Raw genomic sequence first — 19,237 nt, 5'->3', positions numbered from 1 at the left:
GCAGTGAGGCAGCCGAGGGGCGGGAACCGCCCCGGGCCCGCCCCGGGCCCGCCCGCTCCGGCGCCGCTCCGTGCCGCTCGCTCTCGGTGCGGGCGCTCGGCCGCTGTCAGCGCGGCGCGCCGGAAGGAGGGCGGAGCGCGGCCCGCCGTGTTTGGTTCCGGCGGGGCTGTGAGGGCGGCGGGGAGCTGTGGCCATGGGGGTCCCCAAGTTCTACCGGTGGATCTCGGAGCGGTACCCCTGCCTCAGCCAGGTGCTGAAGGAGCATCAGGTGAGCTGCGGGCGGAGCGGCGCTGCCTGACACGGGCCCGCCCCGGCGGTCCTGACCGGCCCCTCGGCGGGACGGGGGAGCGGGAGAGCGCTCGGGCCCCGTCTCCGGGCGGCCCTGCGGGACCGAGTCCCGGCCCGGCCCGGCTCGCCCACGGCCGGGGCGGTGCGGCTCAGCGGGACCCGCCGAAAGCGGTGGGACGGCGGTGGGCGATCCCTGGGGAGCGGTGAGGCGTTCGGTGCCCCCTGACAGCCCGGCTGCCGGGCCGAGCCCGCCGCTGGCAGGCAGCAGTGGCCGCGGCTGGGGCCGGCGATGGTGGCAGCAGTCCCAGACCGAGCGCGCCGTTCCCCCGGGAGCGGCGGGTCCCGGCCCGCGCCGCCCGCCCGCCCCGCCGGGCTCTCCCTCGCTCTGGTCTCGGCAGCCCCCGCCGGCCGCGCGGGAGCCCGCGGTCGGAGTTTGCTCCTTGTTGGGCTCAGAAAAGTTACAGCTGCTGACGGCCAGTGGCGCGGTAATGACGAGGGACAGGTTTTACAGCTGTGCTGCGTTTCCTTGTTGTCGCCTGCGTCGGACAGTTTGTGTTAGTAGCTGAACCGGGAAGTATGTTCAAGCCTGGAAAACTCAAGCGGTAAATCATATTTCCAATAGTTGGACAAAGACGTCATCTTTTCAGAGATTACATGTTTGGTACCTGTTGGATACAAGTGCTTCTAATTATCATTTTCAGCTGGTGTCACAGATGTGGTTTTATAGATTGAGTGAGGATCTTCTGAGATAGGTGATAATTGAGAGTGTGTTTGAATATTAATACGTTTTCCCTAAACACCTGGGATTTTTAAAGATTAAATAGCTGTTGTGTCAGTGTAACTAAGGTGCCCAGCTCAAGTGATTCCCAGCCTGGATGTTTGGCCTTATCTGATAGTTTTAAAGCAGTGTTCAAAGCTTAGGGCTTTGCTTATGATTTGTTGGCCTTCTCTGAAGTGTCTAATGTTATCTGTGTAGCAAGGTGGCAGCAGTTTATGCTGCCTTTTCTGCTGTTTCCTTAGAAGCCTGGGCTGCTGACACATCTTTAAACTTGTGCTGAAGAACTTTGGCAAGCTGGGGAGGCAGCAGTGTCTACTCTAACCAGGGGTATGGCAGCAGAGGGTGCTACCCTTGATGCCTTCTAAAAGAGGCAGCTAGAGCTCTTAAGACAAACAGTAAACACAACCCTTCCAGATCACTTGAAGATACAGACTGACACATGCTGGCATCTGGAGTATATGCTAAGAGTAAAAAAAAAAACCAAACCAATAAATCAAAAAGCTGTTTTACTATCTATATAAAACAGCATTATTGTTAAATCATATTATAGCTGTTCTTCTCGAATAAAACATAGGACCTTTTATGTATGTTGCTTCCATGTAAAAGCTTTTGGTTTTGTGTCTTTAAGACGCTGCCTATGCACTGCCCTGCTCACTTATCTGAAAGCACTGAGAGCAGTTTGGTGGCTGAGTTGAACCATACTAAAGATCATGATGTGCAACAGAAGGCTAGTTACAGCAGTTGATTTGGGATCATTCCTGATCCTGCCTCTAATTTCTTCTCTTCACCATTTTCTCTTTCTAAGACAGTTACAGTTCTCATCTGGAGGATGAATGCAAGCCCAGCAAGGTGCCTTTAAAGATGTATGAGCAGTAGTTTTGTAGAAAACTGTAACAAGTTGGCAGTGCCTTTTCCTAGGTGTGATGACAGGGGGATTTTTGTGAGCAGTCTTACTGAGGGATTAGGGAAGAGATTTGTTTAATGTCAGTTGCTCTTGTGGTGCATTTTGGTGACACTGAGGTAGTACTGGTCCCTTTGCATCATACATTTACCAGTGTTTGTTCTCTGTATGTTGCTTGTGTACATTTGGGAAGGCTTTCTTTTTCCTTGAAAAGAAAGTATGACTGCTATAGATAAGGCTGTTAGAATAGCAGAGAACTTAAACGAAAGATAAATTCTGTTTGGAAAGTCTGGGTAATAAATTGATATTATTATTGCCAGCTCTCTGCTTTTGGTGGTAATTTCCACTCTCTAGACTCAAAGATGCTCACAAGCATAACTAAAGAGACAGCATACAGTGGTTGGGGTAGGAGCTGCTGAACAGGGGGAGAACTCTAAAGGTTCTTAAGCCATCTTTGCTTGGAAATATTGTTGGAAATTGCATGCTCAGTTTTGTATTTTTTTTTTTTTGTTTGTAGTGCAGCTATGAAAAGTTGAATCAATTAAATGTGCAGGCTTACAAAAAAAAAAGAAAAAAAAATCTTCCTGAAAACAGTGGTTTTGGTTTGCTTTTCCATTTTACAATGTAGAAGATAGTCGGAGCACAGGGACAAAAGTCTCGAAGTTCCAGAAACAGCCAGGATAAAGTAGTAACCTGTTCAGCTGACTTGGCTCCCTGACAAAAATCAAAGTAATAGACTGCATGTGCAGGCAAACCCATACCCTGTCCAGATATTCTTACTGTGCCTGTTGGTGTGCAGGAGGTTCCACAGAGGTCTTCCCACCTCAGCTCATTTCCAGAGTGCTCTCAGGTGTGCCTTGGGCAGCGGCTGCATTCACCAAGTGGTGCTAACTGTGGCATTTGCAGATTCCAGAATTTGACAACTTGTACCTGGACATGAATGGCATTATACATCAGTGTTCACATCCCAATGATGATGATGTCCACTTCAGAATCTCAGAAGATAAGATTTTTGCCAATATTTTTCACTATTTGGAAGTACTGTTTCGCATTATTAAACCAAGAAAGGTTTTCTTCATGGCGGTTGATGGAGTAGCTCCAAGAGCGAAAATGAATCAGCAGCGTGGGAGACGTTTTAGGTAAGAAGATCAGCTCTGACTCTGTCTTGAGGAAAGTAAACACTTAAAAGAACCCACTTACTGAAATGTGTGCCATGAAAAGTAAGAGAGATGGTGAGTGGTTGTGCTTTTGACAGTAGTTTTAATTGAATGAGGGTAACTACCTTTAAAATGTTAAATCAGGATTCCAGGAGGAAAGTTTGATTGTTACGTAAATTTTCCCTGTGTATGTGGCACTTGGTGACAAGGGGAGCTTTTTCTTACGAAAATACCTGTGGAGCTCTTCCAGATGTTTCCAAATGCTTCATAACCTGTGAGTCTTTGGTAATGCTAGTTCTAGATATGCCTATTTGGTAGCTGTAGTGGAAGGCATAGAAAAAAATCAAGTTTCTAATGAAACTGATTTCCTATTGATACCAGTTACCAAGCTAGCTCAGACACAGAGCTACAAGTGGATTAAGAATTGCAGTAATGTTTTGGGAGATTTGGAAGCTTTTTTAAGATTGCTATAAGAAAAAATAGCCTGTGTTTCACTCACCTGGATGGTAGTGAAACACAGTGTAAACAAGCTGCAGGAAAGGAACAGGAGAAAATATTTTCAAGCAACTGGATTTTTTTTTTTTGTGGTTTGATTTTTGATGTGATTTTTTTCTTTAAGGAATCAAAGAGGTTGAGAAGAAGTAGAGATTAAGAGAAAATTGTAGCAGAATTGAGGGCCAGACAAAAACCTAGGACTTTGGTGGTTACTTTATTTCTTGTTCAGAAATGTTTAGGAAATTCTTGGCCAGGAAAGTCTGGCATGATGTTTGTTAATTTCTCCATTACTGGGCATGGTAAGTTGTTCACTCATGACTCCCTTGGAATTCCACACCTGCTGCTTTGTTTAACTATGTTATGGTTATTGTTCTAGGGTAGCATTTTCAGATATTTAGATAACAAATATTCCTGCTGTTTCAACATTAATAGCCATTCATTGTGATCGACTATTGTATGGTCTCTTTGGTAATCTAAATAGTAGATGCTTTTGAATAGTAACACATTATCACATTTCTATGAAAAACGTGCTATTTTTAAACTACCTTAGTCGTATCAGAAAGAAGTTCAAACTCTATTCAGGAATTCAGTTTCTCTCCTTTTTTATTTTTTAAGCACTCTAAATAATCAACTATATCTATTTTGGCATAAAGTTGTACTTAGGATATTAACATTGGAATAATAAGATTCATTCTCTGCTCTCTCTCTAATGCTGTTTTGTTTTAGATCAGCAAAAGAGGCAGAGGACAAAATAAAAAAGGCATTGGAAAAGGGAGAAACGCTCCCTACAGAAGCTAGATTTGACTCCAACTGTATTACACCAGGTAAGATAACTTGTTGATTATCTAAATTTAAGTGTTTATGGTTTGTCATCTGTATTTTGGTACTATTTCCCTATGTTTAGGCATGTTTTTGAAAAAATAGAAGACAAAATCAATAAAGGCTTAAGAAAGTTTGTACAAAAGTTTTAGTAACATTCAGTAGGGTTGGAATGCTGTCTTGTTCTAAAAAATTTTTAGATTATTATGTAAAAAGTGAAATGTCTTAGGAAAGAAACCAGTCATCTCCTTCATCACTGGCAGAAGATTTATTTGTTGGCATTTCTTTTAATACTTGTGGTATGTAAATGCAAACTAGTGAAAAACTTTAACTTAAGTTTCTGTTTTCAGGAACTGAATTCATGGCCAGATTGAATGAGCATCTTAAATATTTTGTAAATATGAAGATTTCTACAGACAAATCCTGGCAAGGAATAACAGTCTACTTATCAGGCCATGAGGTCATTATATTTTTTTACTATCCTATTTTAAATATTTTTTTTTTACAAAATAATACTTACTGCTGAATATTGTTTTGATTTTTTTTGTTTGTTTGTTTTGCTGTCCAGACTCCAGGGGAAGGTGAGCATAAAATTATGGAGTTCATCAGATCAGAAAAAGCAAAGCCCCATCATGATCCAAACACAAGACACTGTCTCTATGGCTTAGATGCTGACTTGGTATGTGCAATTAAAATAATATGAAAGCAGGGATTTGTCAAGTGTCTACATTTTTGATATCTTCCTAAGCTTACAGGATTTTAAAATGGTTTGAAGCAAGCATATAATTTTGTATTCCTGCAAACTTTTGAATTTGTAATGAAACTAAACATCAAAATTTCTTTATACTACTTGAAAAGTTTAAAAAAAATTAAGAAGATCTTTCTGATATTTCTTTGTAATAGATAATGCTGGGACTAACAAGTCATGAGGCACACTTTGCGCTCTTAAGAGAAGAAGTCAGATTTGGTGGTAAGAAGGCTCAAAGGTGAATTGATTTCATTTTACTCTGACTTTATTTATTTATTAAATTAAATCCAAAACATACTGGTTGACTAAAACAGGTGTGTGTGGTTATTTGGGTTTTTTTTATTGATTGCATTGTAATTCAATTAAGTCTTAATTTATTCTTTGGGTTAGAATAATCATTAAATTAGAGAAATCAGCATGCTGAATTGTGCATTTTAATTGGTTTGCATGAAAAATGTATGCTGTTAGAACAGCTGATAAAAAAAATCCGTAAAGCTTTGCTATGTTTTACTTTTTTCTTCATGTAATTAAATGGAGCAATCTGGGCTGTATTGACACTGTTTCCATAACTGTGTTAGGCAGATATTAGCTTTCTAAAATGTGTGTGTGTATATATATATATATTTATCTGTCTCTGAGGTTCTGTGCATAAATGTAGATTACTAAATTAAACTCTCTTGAAATGGCTGGATAGATGCTATTATTGAGGGTTTGCCCAATTGAAATAACTCGTGGTCTATAAACAGAAGATAGTGACTTGTTCCAGAGCTGTGCATATACCTGGAGCTGTGCTGAAGTAATACAGGAATAATTTATAACTGTTCTTGTGGCTGGATTCCTTCTTGGAAGGACCTTAAGTATATATTGGGTACATAAAGGTAGAAGATAGGAGAGACAGAAATAAACATTTCTGACACTGAAAGGATTTTGGATACCACAGGATAAGTCATAAATATTTAGATAAATGCATACATTTTGCTAATAAAGGAATATTTAATTGCCAAGGACAATATGATAAACATCAGAAATATGCTTTATTTTCAGTCTTTGCAGTCAACATTTCACTAATACTCATGGGTAGTGTTGGCATGCAGCACTGCAATATTTTTTAAAGATGTTACATCTAATCAAAGTGAAACCTTGGTTTTACCTTCCTAAAAAATAAAATAAAGTCAAATAAGAGTGTGATTACTTTTTGAAAGATTAATTAGTGAAAGTATGAAATCAAAAGGCAAGGTGTTATTTATTCTTCTCTCCCCCCAGCATTGTTCCATGTTGTAATTTCTGAGTAATTTTGCTCATTACAAGAAATTACTTCTGTAAGTTACAGGAATTGCCTTCTGTCAATATTGTCACTTCTGTTGATACTTACATTTGGAAATTTGAAAATCCTAAAAATACATACAAATTGATGTCTCTCCATGATTTTTTTCATAGCGACAAATTGTCTTATCAGGATTTTCAAGTCCAGTGCAATGAAGAATAAGGGCAGAATGTCTCTAGAGTCTTATAGCATCAACTGCCAAAGTTCTTTAATACCAATATGAAAATTGCATTTAAAAAATGACACAATTCTGAAGCTCAGTGTAGCTCAGAATTTGTCTTACATGGGTTTATCTGAAGGCTGCTATCACACAATAGTTCCTCTTAGGATCATTTCTGAAATTTCCTATTTATGTGTGAAGAAACAAGTATTTATGCTGGTTTGTCATTGGAGGTGATCTCAGCTAGTTATAGTGTCTACAAGGTGAAATAGTCCCTTATTAATTTGAAATATGTGATTTAGGTCATTAATCTTTTGATGTAGGTATTAACTGATTTGGAGCTAATGTTGGGTTAGGGTTTTTATGAGTAGTTTTAGCAAAGAGAAGAAAGGAAGGTGGAATATTATTTGACTATGCCATAAACAAGCAGTAGGTTTGTTATTCTTTTAGTGCTGCATTTAAGCCACAAAATAATACATACAGAGTATGTTTTCAAGTTGAGCATATTGATCTCTTACAAGAAGCATTTCAAATTACTACAAATGTAACCCAGGTGGTTTAGATGGAAATCTGTGTACTTTGTTCTCATTCAGAATAGTTAGAAAAATAGTTTGTCTCTTTTTTGAGCAATGGGATAAGGATTTAGGAAATAGTTACTGCAACATGGAACTACAAAGCTGTTCTCTAAGTTAGTTCTTCTCCATACAAGCACATTTGTTGTTTAGAAGATTCTACTGCAAAATTTTATAGACTAAATCAGATTAATCCTAAAAAAGATTTATGGAAATGTTTATACATTACTTCTTCTATGAAGATACAATCCTAGTAAAATTTCTTGTGTTTGGGTAACCTTGGACTTATTAATATTAATGTTGAAAGTGTGTTTATAAATAATTAACTTGGTGGTTTGAATAATTTACAGAGTGTGTGCACCAGAGGAAACCACATTTCATTTACTGCACTTATCACTGATGAGAGAATATATTGATTATGAATTTTCCCCAGTAAAAGTAAGTTCTAATGGAGCGGCGATGGGAAAAAATATGTGAATGTGTGAAGTCTTTATGCAAAAATTACAACAAAAATTATACTCCTGAGTGTTGTTCTTTTTTCCTTTCTATTTTTCCTCCAGGACAAGATTTCTTTTGAATATGATATTGAAAGGATAATAGATGATTGGATCTTAATGGGTTTCCTTGTAGGAAATGATTTTATTCCTCATCTACCTCATTTACACATTAATCATGATGCACTGCCGCTACTTTATAGAACATACATGGCTATCTTGCCAGAACTGGGAGGTGAGAAGACTAAGTTCAGTTGTGGAAAGTAGAAGCATTAACATTGATGTATTTGTATTTATTGACCTTTTTTTCACATTAGAATGTTTAGCATTTACTACACTTTGCTTAGAGAGGCAGCAAGACTGCATTTTATTACCTGTGTGGTATTTAAATGCAAATCTTAAAGTTGTTGAATTGTTAGTTCAAAAGCATACTTAATTTTCCTAACAGGTTACATCAATGAAAATGGGCACCTGAATTTAGAACGTTTTGAGAAATACCTTGCAAAATTGTCAGATGTAAGTAACTTCGAAATTTATAGAATGTTGAATTTAAACTCAGTGTGGTACCCTAAAATGCACCATACCATAGTTTTAATGAATTGTTAAATGGCTGTGTTTTACAGGTGGTTTAATCAGCTGTTTTAGTATTGAACAGATGGAATCCAATCAGTTGTTGTCTGATCTTATAGTGTAAGAGGAAAAAGATTGAATCATTTGATCTGTACTTTAGGCAGCACAATGCTTTTAATACTGCAAGTCAAATGAGGATTCACCAGTAGAATCATGGTACTCACTTCCCATCAAAGTGTGTGGCAGTATCAGGTAAAGCTGGTTAGAGCAGATGCCAGTAAAGCCAGGGATGTAAATTCAGTCCCTGTAGGGCCAGTCACATAACAGTTGGTCTCAGTGATACTTGTGGGTCTCTACCAGCTCAGAATTGTCTGTGATTTTTGTGTGTTCTTAGGGCTTGCTGCAGCCAGTGATGTTCTTTGTTTCCCCTGCTGTTAGTTTACTGTGGGGTATGTCTGAAGGTCTCGGAGGGGAGAATTGTTTCCAGGTTTTTTATGAAAATCACTAGTAAAGGTCAAGAAGCATCTCTGAGAAGCAGGCATCAGTGTTGTTCATGAACTAACTGGTGTACAGGAGGTAATCCTGTTAAGTGCCGGTGCACTAATCCATCCTAGAGATGAAGTTAGGTATAGGCCATATTGAAATGGAAAGGATTAAACCTTCTGCTGAACTTGGAAAGAGGGAGATCATCTGTTGTCCCTGCTTCAGCCTTATTTTCTGGTTCTTGGATAGAGCTGTGGAAGTGTTAGACCTGTGGCATAAGGCTGTATTACCCAGACCCTATATGTGTACTACTTCTAGAGTTGATAGTGAAATGTAGAAGTTATTTCATTCTTTTTTGTTACACCTTCCTGCCTTACTGAAAGAAAACAAAATATGGCTTGGCTGTATGTTACAAATTGCTGAGAAACAGGATTTTTAGTATTAATCTATTTAGTTGTATCTCTAGGGCAAAATGTTTATGTGCAGATGACTCTAGATGTAATCTAATGCACTACTACAAAGACATTGTTAATCTGGCATTCTAAATTTGACATCCCTCAAATATTTGCAAATTTACTTTAATCTCACAGTTTGATCGTGAACACTTCAGTGAAGTCTTTGTTGACCTAAAATGGTTTGAAAGTAAAGTGGGCAATAAATACCTCAATGAAGCAGCTGGGATTGCAGCAGAGGAAGCCAGAAAAAATAAACAAAAGAAACAAAAGGTCAGTGTTTTATATATGCACAGTTTCAGAAATAAGAATGTTACTTTTTGCAAATCAGTAATTTAATCTTAGACAAATAAAGTGGCATAAACCTCTGGTTTGAGATTTTTTTCAAACCAGAAAAGGTAGTAAATTGTAACAGTTTGCATTCTGCCTGTATGCATTACTGGTTGTGAGTGATGAAACGGTTCAGCAGGGGCAGATGCTCATGACTTTTAAAGTCTCATAAACATGTATTTAATGCTTTGCTGTTCTTCAAAACCAGCAGAACTTGAGTTTTGTGTGTGTTATGATCAAACCTGCCGTGCTTCATAATCATAATTTTTAATGCATAGTCTGCTGGAAATTCCATATATTTCAGATACACTGATAGAATATTCATGTACAATCCTGGTATTGGCTAACCACTGGACAGCAAATAGGGAACGAGCAATTTCATTGGTGAGGTATCTCAGATCAGTATTAAACTTGTGGTTCTAGATATAACCAATTAATAAGGAACAGCACCTTGTATATGTGTGCACTGCTATATAACAGTATCCTGTCTCTGCCCCAGTGTCAAGTTCCCCACCACCACTTCCACTGACTGCCCTTCACTATATGCTTCAGCAGGGTGTAGAGTAGCAGGAGAAAATTCCTTTGCATTTAATCTGTCTTTGTATATTGTTATCCTGTTCTTTGTGTACAGAGCAGTTTTGGATAGCATTTTGGAACACAAATATTCAGGTATTTTTTGAGTAGTTAATGTTTTGAGACTGCTTCTTTTGTATGATCTGTCCTTTTTGTCTGCTCAAATAATATTCTTGAAGCAGTTGTAAGAGAAGGAAATTGATTTTAAAATAAATAATATTTATACATTTTGATTGTAGCAAGTTTTGAATGGGGTTTGGGCATTAACTTGTATTCTTACATTATCTCAAATCCTAATTTAATAGGCTCAGGAAAATTCTATATCTTTAGCTGCTTTAGAAGAAAATGAAGGTGAAGTGACTCCTAAAAGTAAGTGCAAATAATTTTTCAATACACATATAACAAAATATGTGTGTATAGATTTCAAAGAACTGTAAGAATTGCATGTCAGAGATGAGCCTGAATGCAAGACATGTAGTCAATTGTTGGGAAGTGGAGCTGCTCTGGTGAGGGAGAGTGGGGCTAAAGCTTTAGAGGTGTTTCTTCCCTACCCTGTATTTCCATGATGAGTTAAAGGAATTAATGAACAAACCTTCAATAATATTAAGGTTTTGATAATTGTATGCATAGGTATTTTCTTAGATGGGGAGACAGGGAAACATTTTTGTGTGCCTTCAGGATTTTTGGTTGTGGTTGGTTTTAAACTCATTCTATTTGTAGTAAATGTTTTTTGCTCATGTTTTGAAATTAATTGCCAAAATGTATAAATATTACTATATGATATGAGATGATGTTGCTGAACATAATTAAATTTTAAAATTTATTTTAATGTTTTCCCTGATTTTTTTTTCTGACATCTTATAATACCTTCTCTGTTCTTGTAATTGGGCTAAAAAATGGGTTGCCTGACTTAAAAATTTCAGAATTTCTCTGGGTAAAGATTCTGTTTGATTGTTTCATGTTACATTCAGTGCCAGGAAGGTGTGAGTACTTACAGCTTTGAATTGAGGAGTAAAGTTAAGGCATTATGTCAGAAGTGAATGCTTTCAAACCTTATTGTAGTAGAAAAGTGAATGTTAACCCTTTATTTTTATGACTGGTTTTCCAGCCACATTGGAAGATGAACCAGAAGATGATGATCTGTTTGAAACCGAGTTTAGGCAATACAAAAGAACTTACTACATGACTAAAATGGGTGTAGAAGTAGTATCTGAGTAAGTATATACTTCTTTTTTAATTCCTAAATGCTGAAGATAAGTCTTTGGAGATAGATATTAGAGACATACATTTGTAAATATGTATTAGAGACATTTTTCAAGAGTGTGTAGTTACAGGATAAGGCTTAGTGGCTTCAAACTGAAAGGGAGTAGGTTTACATTAGATAATAATGAAGAAATTCTTTACTGTGAGCATGGAAAGGCACTGGAGCAAGTTGCCCAGAGGAGTTGTGGATGTCCCATCCCTGAAAGTGTTCAAGGCCAAGTTGGATGGGGTTTTGAGCAGTCTGGTCTATGGAAGGTGTCCCTGCCCATGGCAGGGGCTTGGAACAAGATGATATGTAAGGGCCCTTCCAACCCTCAACATTTTGTGATTCTAATAAAAGACAGAATATTCATCCCATGTCAAAAGCAGAGAATACATGGCAGAGTACTACAGTGGTGATGATTTTGCCTAATGCAAACAGAGCTGCAAATCAAGTTGTCTGTAATAAGTATTTGAGGAACAGAGAGGAAATGAATCTAGAAAATCATGGTATTATTAGGTTCCCAAAATATTCTGTCTTCATCCCTATGTACAAGGTGCTAAGTACTTTTTATATACCAGTGAAAATGAGAAAACTAATAAGTATCTTTCCTTTTTCTTTTAAGTGCCTTCTTAGCTGATCAAGCTGAATGTTATGTGCAGGCAATACAATGGATTTTGCATTATTATTACCATGGAGTTCAATCATGGAGCTGGTAAGAAAAAACATGAAATGAGAGACTTCTGAAAGATAGAGTGGTATCTCACCTTCTATGCTGGGAACATTTAATGTAATTTGGTTTGTTTCTGATCTGTGAACACTGCTGTGCTCTAATTACATTGTGTAACTTAGGGGTTTTTTTAACCTGCAGGTATTACCCTTATCATTATGCACCTTACCTGTCAGATATTCACAACATAAGTGAACTCAAAATCAAATTTGAACTTGGAAAACCTTTCATGCCATTTGAACAGCTTCTTGCTGTACTTCCAGCAGCTAGCAAAGATCTGCTACCTAAATGTTACCAGGTAAGATATAGAATTAAATTTCATTATCTATCCACTGCTTTCCCAGTGTCTGCTTTATTTTATTTTACTCTATTCTTGGTGGTTTTGCATGTCTTATTAATTAAATTCTATCTCTATCTTTTAGGTATATGAAATATGCTACTTGAGACTATATGTAGTGCATTTGTAAAGTTAGTAATAAATAAAAAATTTTACATTTGCTAAGCAATTTCCAGCTAGGACGGTTAAATGTTTCATTCCTGTATAGCATTGAATTGGTTTTAAGACAAGCTTTGTCTCTTCCTACAATTAGTGCTAAATTGCTTTTGATGTCATCTCTTGTATTTTCCTAGCATTTGATGACTAGTCAAGACTCTCCTATTATAGAATATTATCCACCTGATTTTAAAACTGACCTAAATGGTAAACAGCAGGAATGGGAAGCTGTAGTATTAATCCCATTTATTGATGAGGTGAGTTCTTTCAGCATCTGCTGTCCGTAAAAGCTGCACTACAAAACTTCTGAATTTCTTAATTTATCAACAGTTAGACATGAAATTAAGTGGAAGTTTAAATTAACACTCGATAAGATCACAGAATAATTAATGTTTGCTGCTTGAGGAGTAAGTCTAGATTAAGTTACCACAAGTAAAGTTAAATTAGGTGGCAGAAGTCCTAAATAATGGCTGTGGGCTTGGTGTTGTTAATGTTTTTAATCAGCTATTCAAATATTTTAGTTCCGTTTCTTTGAGAAAAATATTCTGTTCCTATGTACATATAAAAATAGCGAACATCTGTAGGAAAAATAAAATAAACACTTGGAAAAAAAAAGTATTTTTACAGTAAATCCTTCACATGTACACCAGTAGTAGGGAAGTGTTATGGAGAGCAAAAAATAGTACTTTGCTTTTGCATATAGGATAACAGTATTAGACAAGGCTACCTTTTGGAAACAGGCTTGCAGAAAGGTGATTATTCTCTAAAGCCATTCCATGGTAATTGTTCAGAGAGCATTTTTATCAGGGACATGGGGAAGGGTGAGGCTGCAGCTGGACAATGAGAACATAGGGTATCTGGATTTCTTGGGTTACTTTCCCAGTGTAGTTTTTTCCATGCTAATTTTTGTTGGCAGTTTCACATGTGCTAATTCCTCTAAAATTTAGAAACGACTGCTGCAGGCCATGGAATCCTGTAATAAGGGCCTAAAAGAAGAGGAGAAACGAAGAAACACTCACAGTGCTTGTTTGATGTACTGGTATGACAAAGATGCTGAATTCCAGTACCTGTCACCATGGCCAGAGAAATTCCCTGCAATAGAACGATGTCACACGAGGTAATGCTGGCGTAACTATTTTAGAGCAGGCTAAAAGTATTTGGAGGATCTTTATTAACATTTTAACCAAACCTTGCATATGCCAGTATGTAGACTGAGAAATGAGAAATACTGAATTGGATGTTGCCTCCTTTGAATGGTACGGTAAAGGTATTTGTCCCTTCAGATGTTACTTTGCAAAACAGATGAACCAATGCTAAGTTGTCAAGAACAAACCAGAGAATGACTAAACTTTGTATCAGATATCTGGTACAGGTATCTGATGAACAGTGATCATTTACTAGCATGCTAATTCCAGAGTGGTTTTTTTAAAATGTATGCATCTGGATCCAGTGCAGAGAATTAAACACAAGTTTGTTTTTCATCTTCTTCTCACTGAAATTAGCCAGCTTTATTTCACAGAAACTGAAGATGAAATGGAAACATAAGCTTAACAGTAGTCAAACTTTAAAGCAGTGTAGAGGAGGAATGCCTGTTGCTGGGTTACGGTTGGTAAAGAGTGGACAGTTATGAAGATGAGTGATACCATGTGGAACCATTGCTAGTTAGAATTGAGTAATTACAATTATTTAAAAGACTGAGTTTGGCATGTATCCTGAAGTTTTGTCTTTTTCCTTATGAACATCCTCTCTGCATCAATAGCATGGGGTTTTTTATAATCCTTTCTATATATTCCAAATGACATCAATTAGTTACTGGAAAGCAAATGGTTTGTCAATTAATGAGTGAATGAGTAATTATTTTTTCTAGAGCTGAAGGTCAATCTGCACTGGCAAATGTTTTGCCACTTCTTTTTTAGGTATAAAACAATACCTTTGAATGCTTGGCACGTAGAAATAACCCACAATAAGATAACTAAAATCAACAAGAGTGCATTATATTTTTGTGGATTTCCTACTTTAAAGCACATTAAACATAAGGTAAAAGATTTTTCTTTTCCAGAATTTCAATTGTATGTAGTAGATAACTATGTAAGAGCTCAAGTTTTATGTGCTGTTTTGGTTTCACCTAGTTCTACCTTAAAAAAAGTGGTGTACAAGTGTTTCAGCAAAGCAGCCATGGAGAGAACATGATGTTGGAAATCATAGTTGATGAGAACTCAAAGGACCAGGTAAGCATTCAGCTCCAAAAGACCAAAACCAAACAAAAAAAAAGCTCCATAGCTGGACAAAAGACTGTTAAGAAGTCTGAATTTGTTAAATGGTCAGATTTGAGGTGTTAACATTTCTGTGGGAAACAGTCTAGAACTTTGATTATCTGCTAAAATAATTTATCATTTTCCAGATTTCACAATATGAAATATCAGTGTCCTTAGTTGAGTTTCTGGCCTTTCTCTGGTAGCATTTAGAGGTTCTTGGGTAAGGAGCTGGTGGCTAATGAGTGGTATAAATGCATTGGAACACTATCCAGACCAGTGGTGTTTGTCTTTTGTCTAGCTGAAGAGATGACCACTTAAAAAGTGTTTCCTTTTAACCAGCAAAGCAGACTTAACACCTTCCACTCTAATGAGGCTGTTTGATAGATGGATTAGAGAGAAGAGTCAAAGTATCAAATGACAAGTGCAGAACAGAAAAAAAATCAGAAATAAGGGAGAGAAGAGGAAAACAATATATTATATGATATTACAGTAGAGGGATAGGGAATTCAAGATACATGGCAAGAAAAATCAAATAAGCCAAATTAATATATTAAAAAATAGAGACTTGTTAGGAAAAAAGAACATAATATGAGACTGAATTTACAGATGCTAGTAAGTTGTGGGCATAACTATTCTTCATTTTTTCAATGTGATATATAATTATATCATTCAAAATACTTTGGTAATCTTAAATGGTCATTTTGTTTGTTGTGTCCCAGAGACACAAATAGTTTTAAGTGATTTAACAAAAGAAGTACTTAGCAAACCTATATGAGACATACAAATTATCCCAGGTCTTCCAAGTAACACACACAACATGTTGAAAGCCACATTTTTAAATGGGGATTATGTAATCTGTATCAAATATATTTTAGTAAGATAAAAAGAGTTTTTTATTCTGCAAGAAAATCTATTATTTAACTGCTGTATTTTTTATTGCAAAAATAGCTTGAAAATACTGTAACAAAAATATTTTAATATGTTAAACAATTAGTAATAAGACTTGTGGGGTTTTTTTCAGATGGTAGAAAATGTTGCCAGTTCAGTACTTGGAAAGCGAGTTTTTGTTAACTGGCCCCACCTTGAAGAAGCCAGAGTTGTTGCAGTGTCAGATGGAGAAACTAAGTAAGAGTTACCTGATATGTAGTTCTTTGTTTTCTTTTTTTTTTTTTTCAAATTGAGTTCCTTGGCTGCACAGAAATTTTGATTTTATTGTAAAACTAACAACCAGTTAGTCCAAATGTAACAAAGGCTGCTTGGTGAAAAATATTTAACATTATTCTGAGGTTTGGTTGCCTCTATAGCATTCTAGTCCTTCACTGTTTTGTTACAGATGTAGAAGCTTGGGAGAGTTCCTTCTTAGTTTTGAGGGAAAAAGGCATGCAGAGAAATCCACACAGTGAACATTTCTATACAATCCTCCTTTATGAATATAACATGTACTGGTATTTTTTATTAAAAACATGCTGTGTGGCCCATTGTGGAAGGGATTGAGGAAAATTATGCTGCAAGTCTTCCACATCCTTATCAAGTAATTTCTAACTATTTTTAGTCTTGCTCACAATTGGTTATGTCTAGGTTAATCTTCCTTGGTTAAATTTCCTATCTGTCATAATATTCTCAAGGTTTTATTTGGAAGAACCACATGGCACACAGAAGCTTTACATGGGAAATGCAGTGCCCCCAACTAAAGTGGCTTATGTTGGAGATAAGGAGCAAAGCATGTGGGTAAAAGAAGTTCAAGGCATTTCAGAGCAGTAAGTAACTTCAAAAATTGAAGTGTAGCTTTGCATTTTATGTCTTGGCTGTGTTTTGTTCCTGTATTACAGACCTAAGTAGCACAGAAGAGCTGCTGCATACTTGATGATAAATGTTAATCAAGTCTACTTAAATTTAAAACAAAATAAAATTGCTGATGTTGAAATTTCAGAATATATTAAGTCTGTTCTGAGGTAACCAAAGTTAGATGCTGTTACAAAAGAACTCTAAAATGAATGAGTTTCAGTATTTATTCTCCCTCTCAGTTTTCTGTTCTGGTGTTAGCAATCTTCAGTTGAAGGAATGTAGAATGAAGTAATACAGAATCAACTTGCAACTCAAATAGCTTAGCTTTGTTAAATTTGAATACAGCTCTTGCTCTTCCAGAGTGTGGGTGCTCAGTAGACTATAAATGAGTTACAGTAGTTTTGATGCCTTCTTGCTGGTCTTAAAATCACAAGCCAGACACAGTTCTATAATAAAAAGGGCTTACCTTTTTAAGGATCCTTAGGTGCACAGCGGGCTAGATGGAAAGCACCTGAAGATGCACCTGGAACTTAGTAAACCACATACAATTTTTATGTGTTTAGCCAATTAGCATAACTAACAAGAATCCCCAATTAGAGACATAGTGATGAGGTAATTCCCCCTCAGTTCAGCCCTTTCTGAATTCCTCTCCCCCACCCACCCTTAGACAGGAACTAAACTTTGTTTATGAAAACGTGTCTTGAAGAGCTGGTTTCAACCTTGGCTTCCAAGAGAATCTGACCTTGGACCTCCCACTTGGAGCTGCCAAGGAATTTATTTTGTCTTTCTGTCTAACAGAGTAGGTAAAATGCTAGCTATGAATACTGGGATAGGCTAGAGAGCTACAAATGTATATGTAAAGATGACAGAGAGTATATGAAAGCAAAAAGGCAAAAATCAATCTGGTGCCAATTTGACATTTCATTATCTGTCATTTAAGTAAACTGATTTAATTACCCCTAGCCTTCCACTGTAAAGATTAAATGTGCTTAAATTAATACTCTGAGCTCTGTAGTGATGGCTGTGCAACAGTGGGTAAGCAGTTGGTTAAGCCAATTATTTTGGGTATTCTTTGTAAAATAAAAAGAAAACTATCAGAGTCCTCTTCTAAAGAGGGTTTTTTATTTTATTTAATTTTACTTCAATAAATTAATTCTACCCTCTTGGTTCAGTTCTGTTTATTGTAGTCAAGCTAAATGTTATGCTTTGCATTCAGGTACCAGAGAAGGAAAGGAATAATTATCCATGAAACATCAGTAGTTGTATATGCTCAGTTACTCACTGGTAATAGATATCAACTAAACCAAAATGGAGAAGTTTATTTGGAGAAGCAGTGGTCTAAACAAGTTCTTCCTTTTGTTTACCAAACAGTTGTCAAGGTAAATATACAAGATCAGTATCTTCTCTGAATTATTTCAGACTCAGACTATGTTTTAAACTAAGTGTCTATTTATATTAACTTTGTAATTATTCTACTGGAACTGAACGATATTTAAGATTACCACTGTTGTCTCTTTCATGTAGGATATCAAAGCCTTTGACTCTCATTTTTCAAGCATCAAAACTTTGGATGATTTGTTTCCTCCTGGAAGTACAGCCTTCATGCTGGGATCTCCTTACTACGGCTGCATGGGAGAAGTTAGTTCCAGTAATTTCATAATTTTTCCCTGTAGATTTTTTCTTTTTGCAAATCTAAAATAATGTAAGATGTTGTGTGACAGTAGTAGCCATTTGCTAGCTGAAATTTTTCATCTAGGATTTCCGTGTGGTTTAGTTTGAGAAAGAGAGGAATCTTCTCTTTTCCCTGTTCTTCTTGCTTGTGTAAGACGAAAAAGCAGAACTTGAATGCAGGATTATTTTTCTTAGTTCTTTGGGATAATACATAAGGTTCCCATTTGTGTTATTTTCAGTCATGTATGTATTCCTTTGGTTTAATGCTGACTGATTGTCTCTATGAGGAAGCACGGTACAGGTCAAGGCAAGGTGATGAATCCCAAAGCATTTCTGTGCATACTGCAGCAAAATTGTTGATGAAGTAGAACATGAGGTGTGTTATCCAAAGCACTTTTATAGCACTTCTAACCTATGGTGTTTCTCTCCAAGGTTCACGATTCACATGATGTGATCCCAGAAGGCAGAATCCGGGTAGTTTTTAATATTCCATGTGAACCCCAGCTTGATACTTTAATACAGAACCAGCATGTGAGTGCTTCTGCTTTTCTAGTAAAAGCTTAAACAATGTATCAAATAGATTTTGCAGTGGTAAATGTCTTTAAGAGATGCTTCCATTTCATTCATTTGTATAAAAAATCCTTTAGACATTGCCAATATGTTTTGTTTGTTTATTTTAAAGAAATATTCTGTGAAATACAATCCTGCATATATTTTGGCCAGCCGTCTTGGAGTAAGTGGATATCTTGTCTCCAGATTTACAGGGAGTATCTTTATTGGAAGAGGATCAAAGAAGAAGTAAGTTCTTTTTGTGAATTTTAACTGTAGAGAAGCTTCTAAATTCTGCTGTAACTCTGCTGAATTTTTGCTGTGTTTAAGTGCTGTTTTTATCAAGTGTACGCTCTTTTGTGATTTG

General features: G+C 36.9%; 1 protein-coding gene across 7 annotated transcripts in view; it reads left to right on the top strand.

Annotated features, from left to right (window-relative positions):
- Positions 1-132: 132 nt before the first annotated feature.
- Positions 133-19,237, top strand: part of XRN1 (5'-3' exoribonuclease 1) — a 36,203-nt gene continuing 17,098 nt past the window's right edge. For 6 of the 7 annotated variants that reach the window (XM_085587139.1, XM_085587138.1, XM_085587137.1 and 3 more), the window contains exons 1-24: positions 133-268; positions 2,874-3,106; positions 4,346-4,443; positions 4,789-4,898; positions 5,007-5,117; positions 5,342-5,424; positions 7,593-7,680; positions 7,803-7,971; positions 8,185-8,252; positions 9,380-9,514; positions 10,450-10,513; positions 11,253-11,358; positions 12,013-12,102; positions 12,259-12,415; positions 12,748-12,867; positions 13,558-13,727; positions 14,527-14,647; positions 14,740-14,838; positions 15,887-15,990; positions 16,491-16,622; positions 17,867-18,029; positions 18,175-18,288; positions 18,754-18,852; positions 19,004-19,119. In XM_085587139.1, coding sequence (XP_085443265.1) covers positions 194-268; positions 2,874-3,106; positions 4,346-4,443; positions 4,789-4,898; positions 5,007-5,117; positions 5,342-5,424; positions 7,593-7,680; positions 7,803-7,971; positions 8,185-8,252; positions 9,380-9,514; positions 10,450-10,513; positions 11,253-11,358; positions 12,013-12,102; positions 12,259-12,415; positions 12,748-12,867; positions 13,558-13,727; positions 14,527-14,647; positions 14,740-14,838; positions 15,887-15,990; positions 16,491-16,622; positions 17,867-18,029; positions 18,175-18,288; positions 18,754-18,852; positions 19,004-19,119 — 2,825 coding nt within the window. In that variant the 5' untranslated portion in view covers positions 133-193. Of the gene's footprint in view, positions 269-2,873; positions 3,107-4,345; positions 4,444-4,788; positions 4,899-5,006; positions 5,118-5,341; positions 5,425-7,592; positions 7,681-7,802; positions 7,972-8,184; positions 8,253-8,370; positions 8,559-9,379; positions 9,515-10,449; positions 10,514-11,252; positions 11,359-12,012; positions 12,103-12,258; positions 12,416-12,747; positions 12,868-13,557; positions 13,728-14,526; positions 14,648-14,739; positions 14,839-15,886; positions 15,991-16,490; positions 16,623-17,866; positions 18,030-18,174; positions 18,289-18,753; positions 18,853-19,003; positions 19,120-19,237 lie in introns of those variants that run through there. The other variant, XM_085587141.1, reaches the window with a different exon arrangement.

The sequence above is a fragment of the Lonchura striata genome, chromosome 9 (genome assembly GCF_050655825.1).
Source record: "Lonchura striata isolate lonStrDom1 chromosome 9, ASM5065582v1, whole genome shotgun sequence".
NCBI classification, from domain to species: domain Eukaryota; kingdom Metazoa; phylum Chordata; class Aves; order Passeriformes; family Estrildidae; genus Lonchura; species Lonchura striata.
The sequence above is the reverse complement of the archived record's forward strand: the minus strand, read 5'-3'. Positions and strand labels throughout refer to the sequence as shown.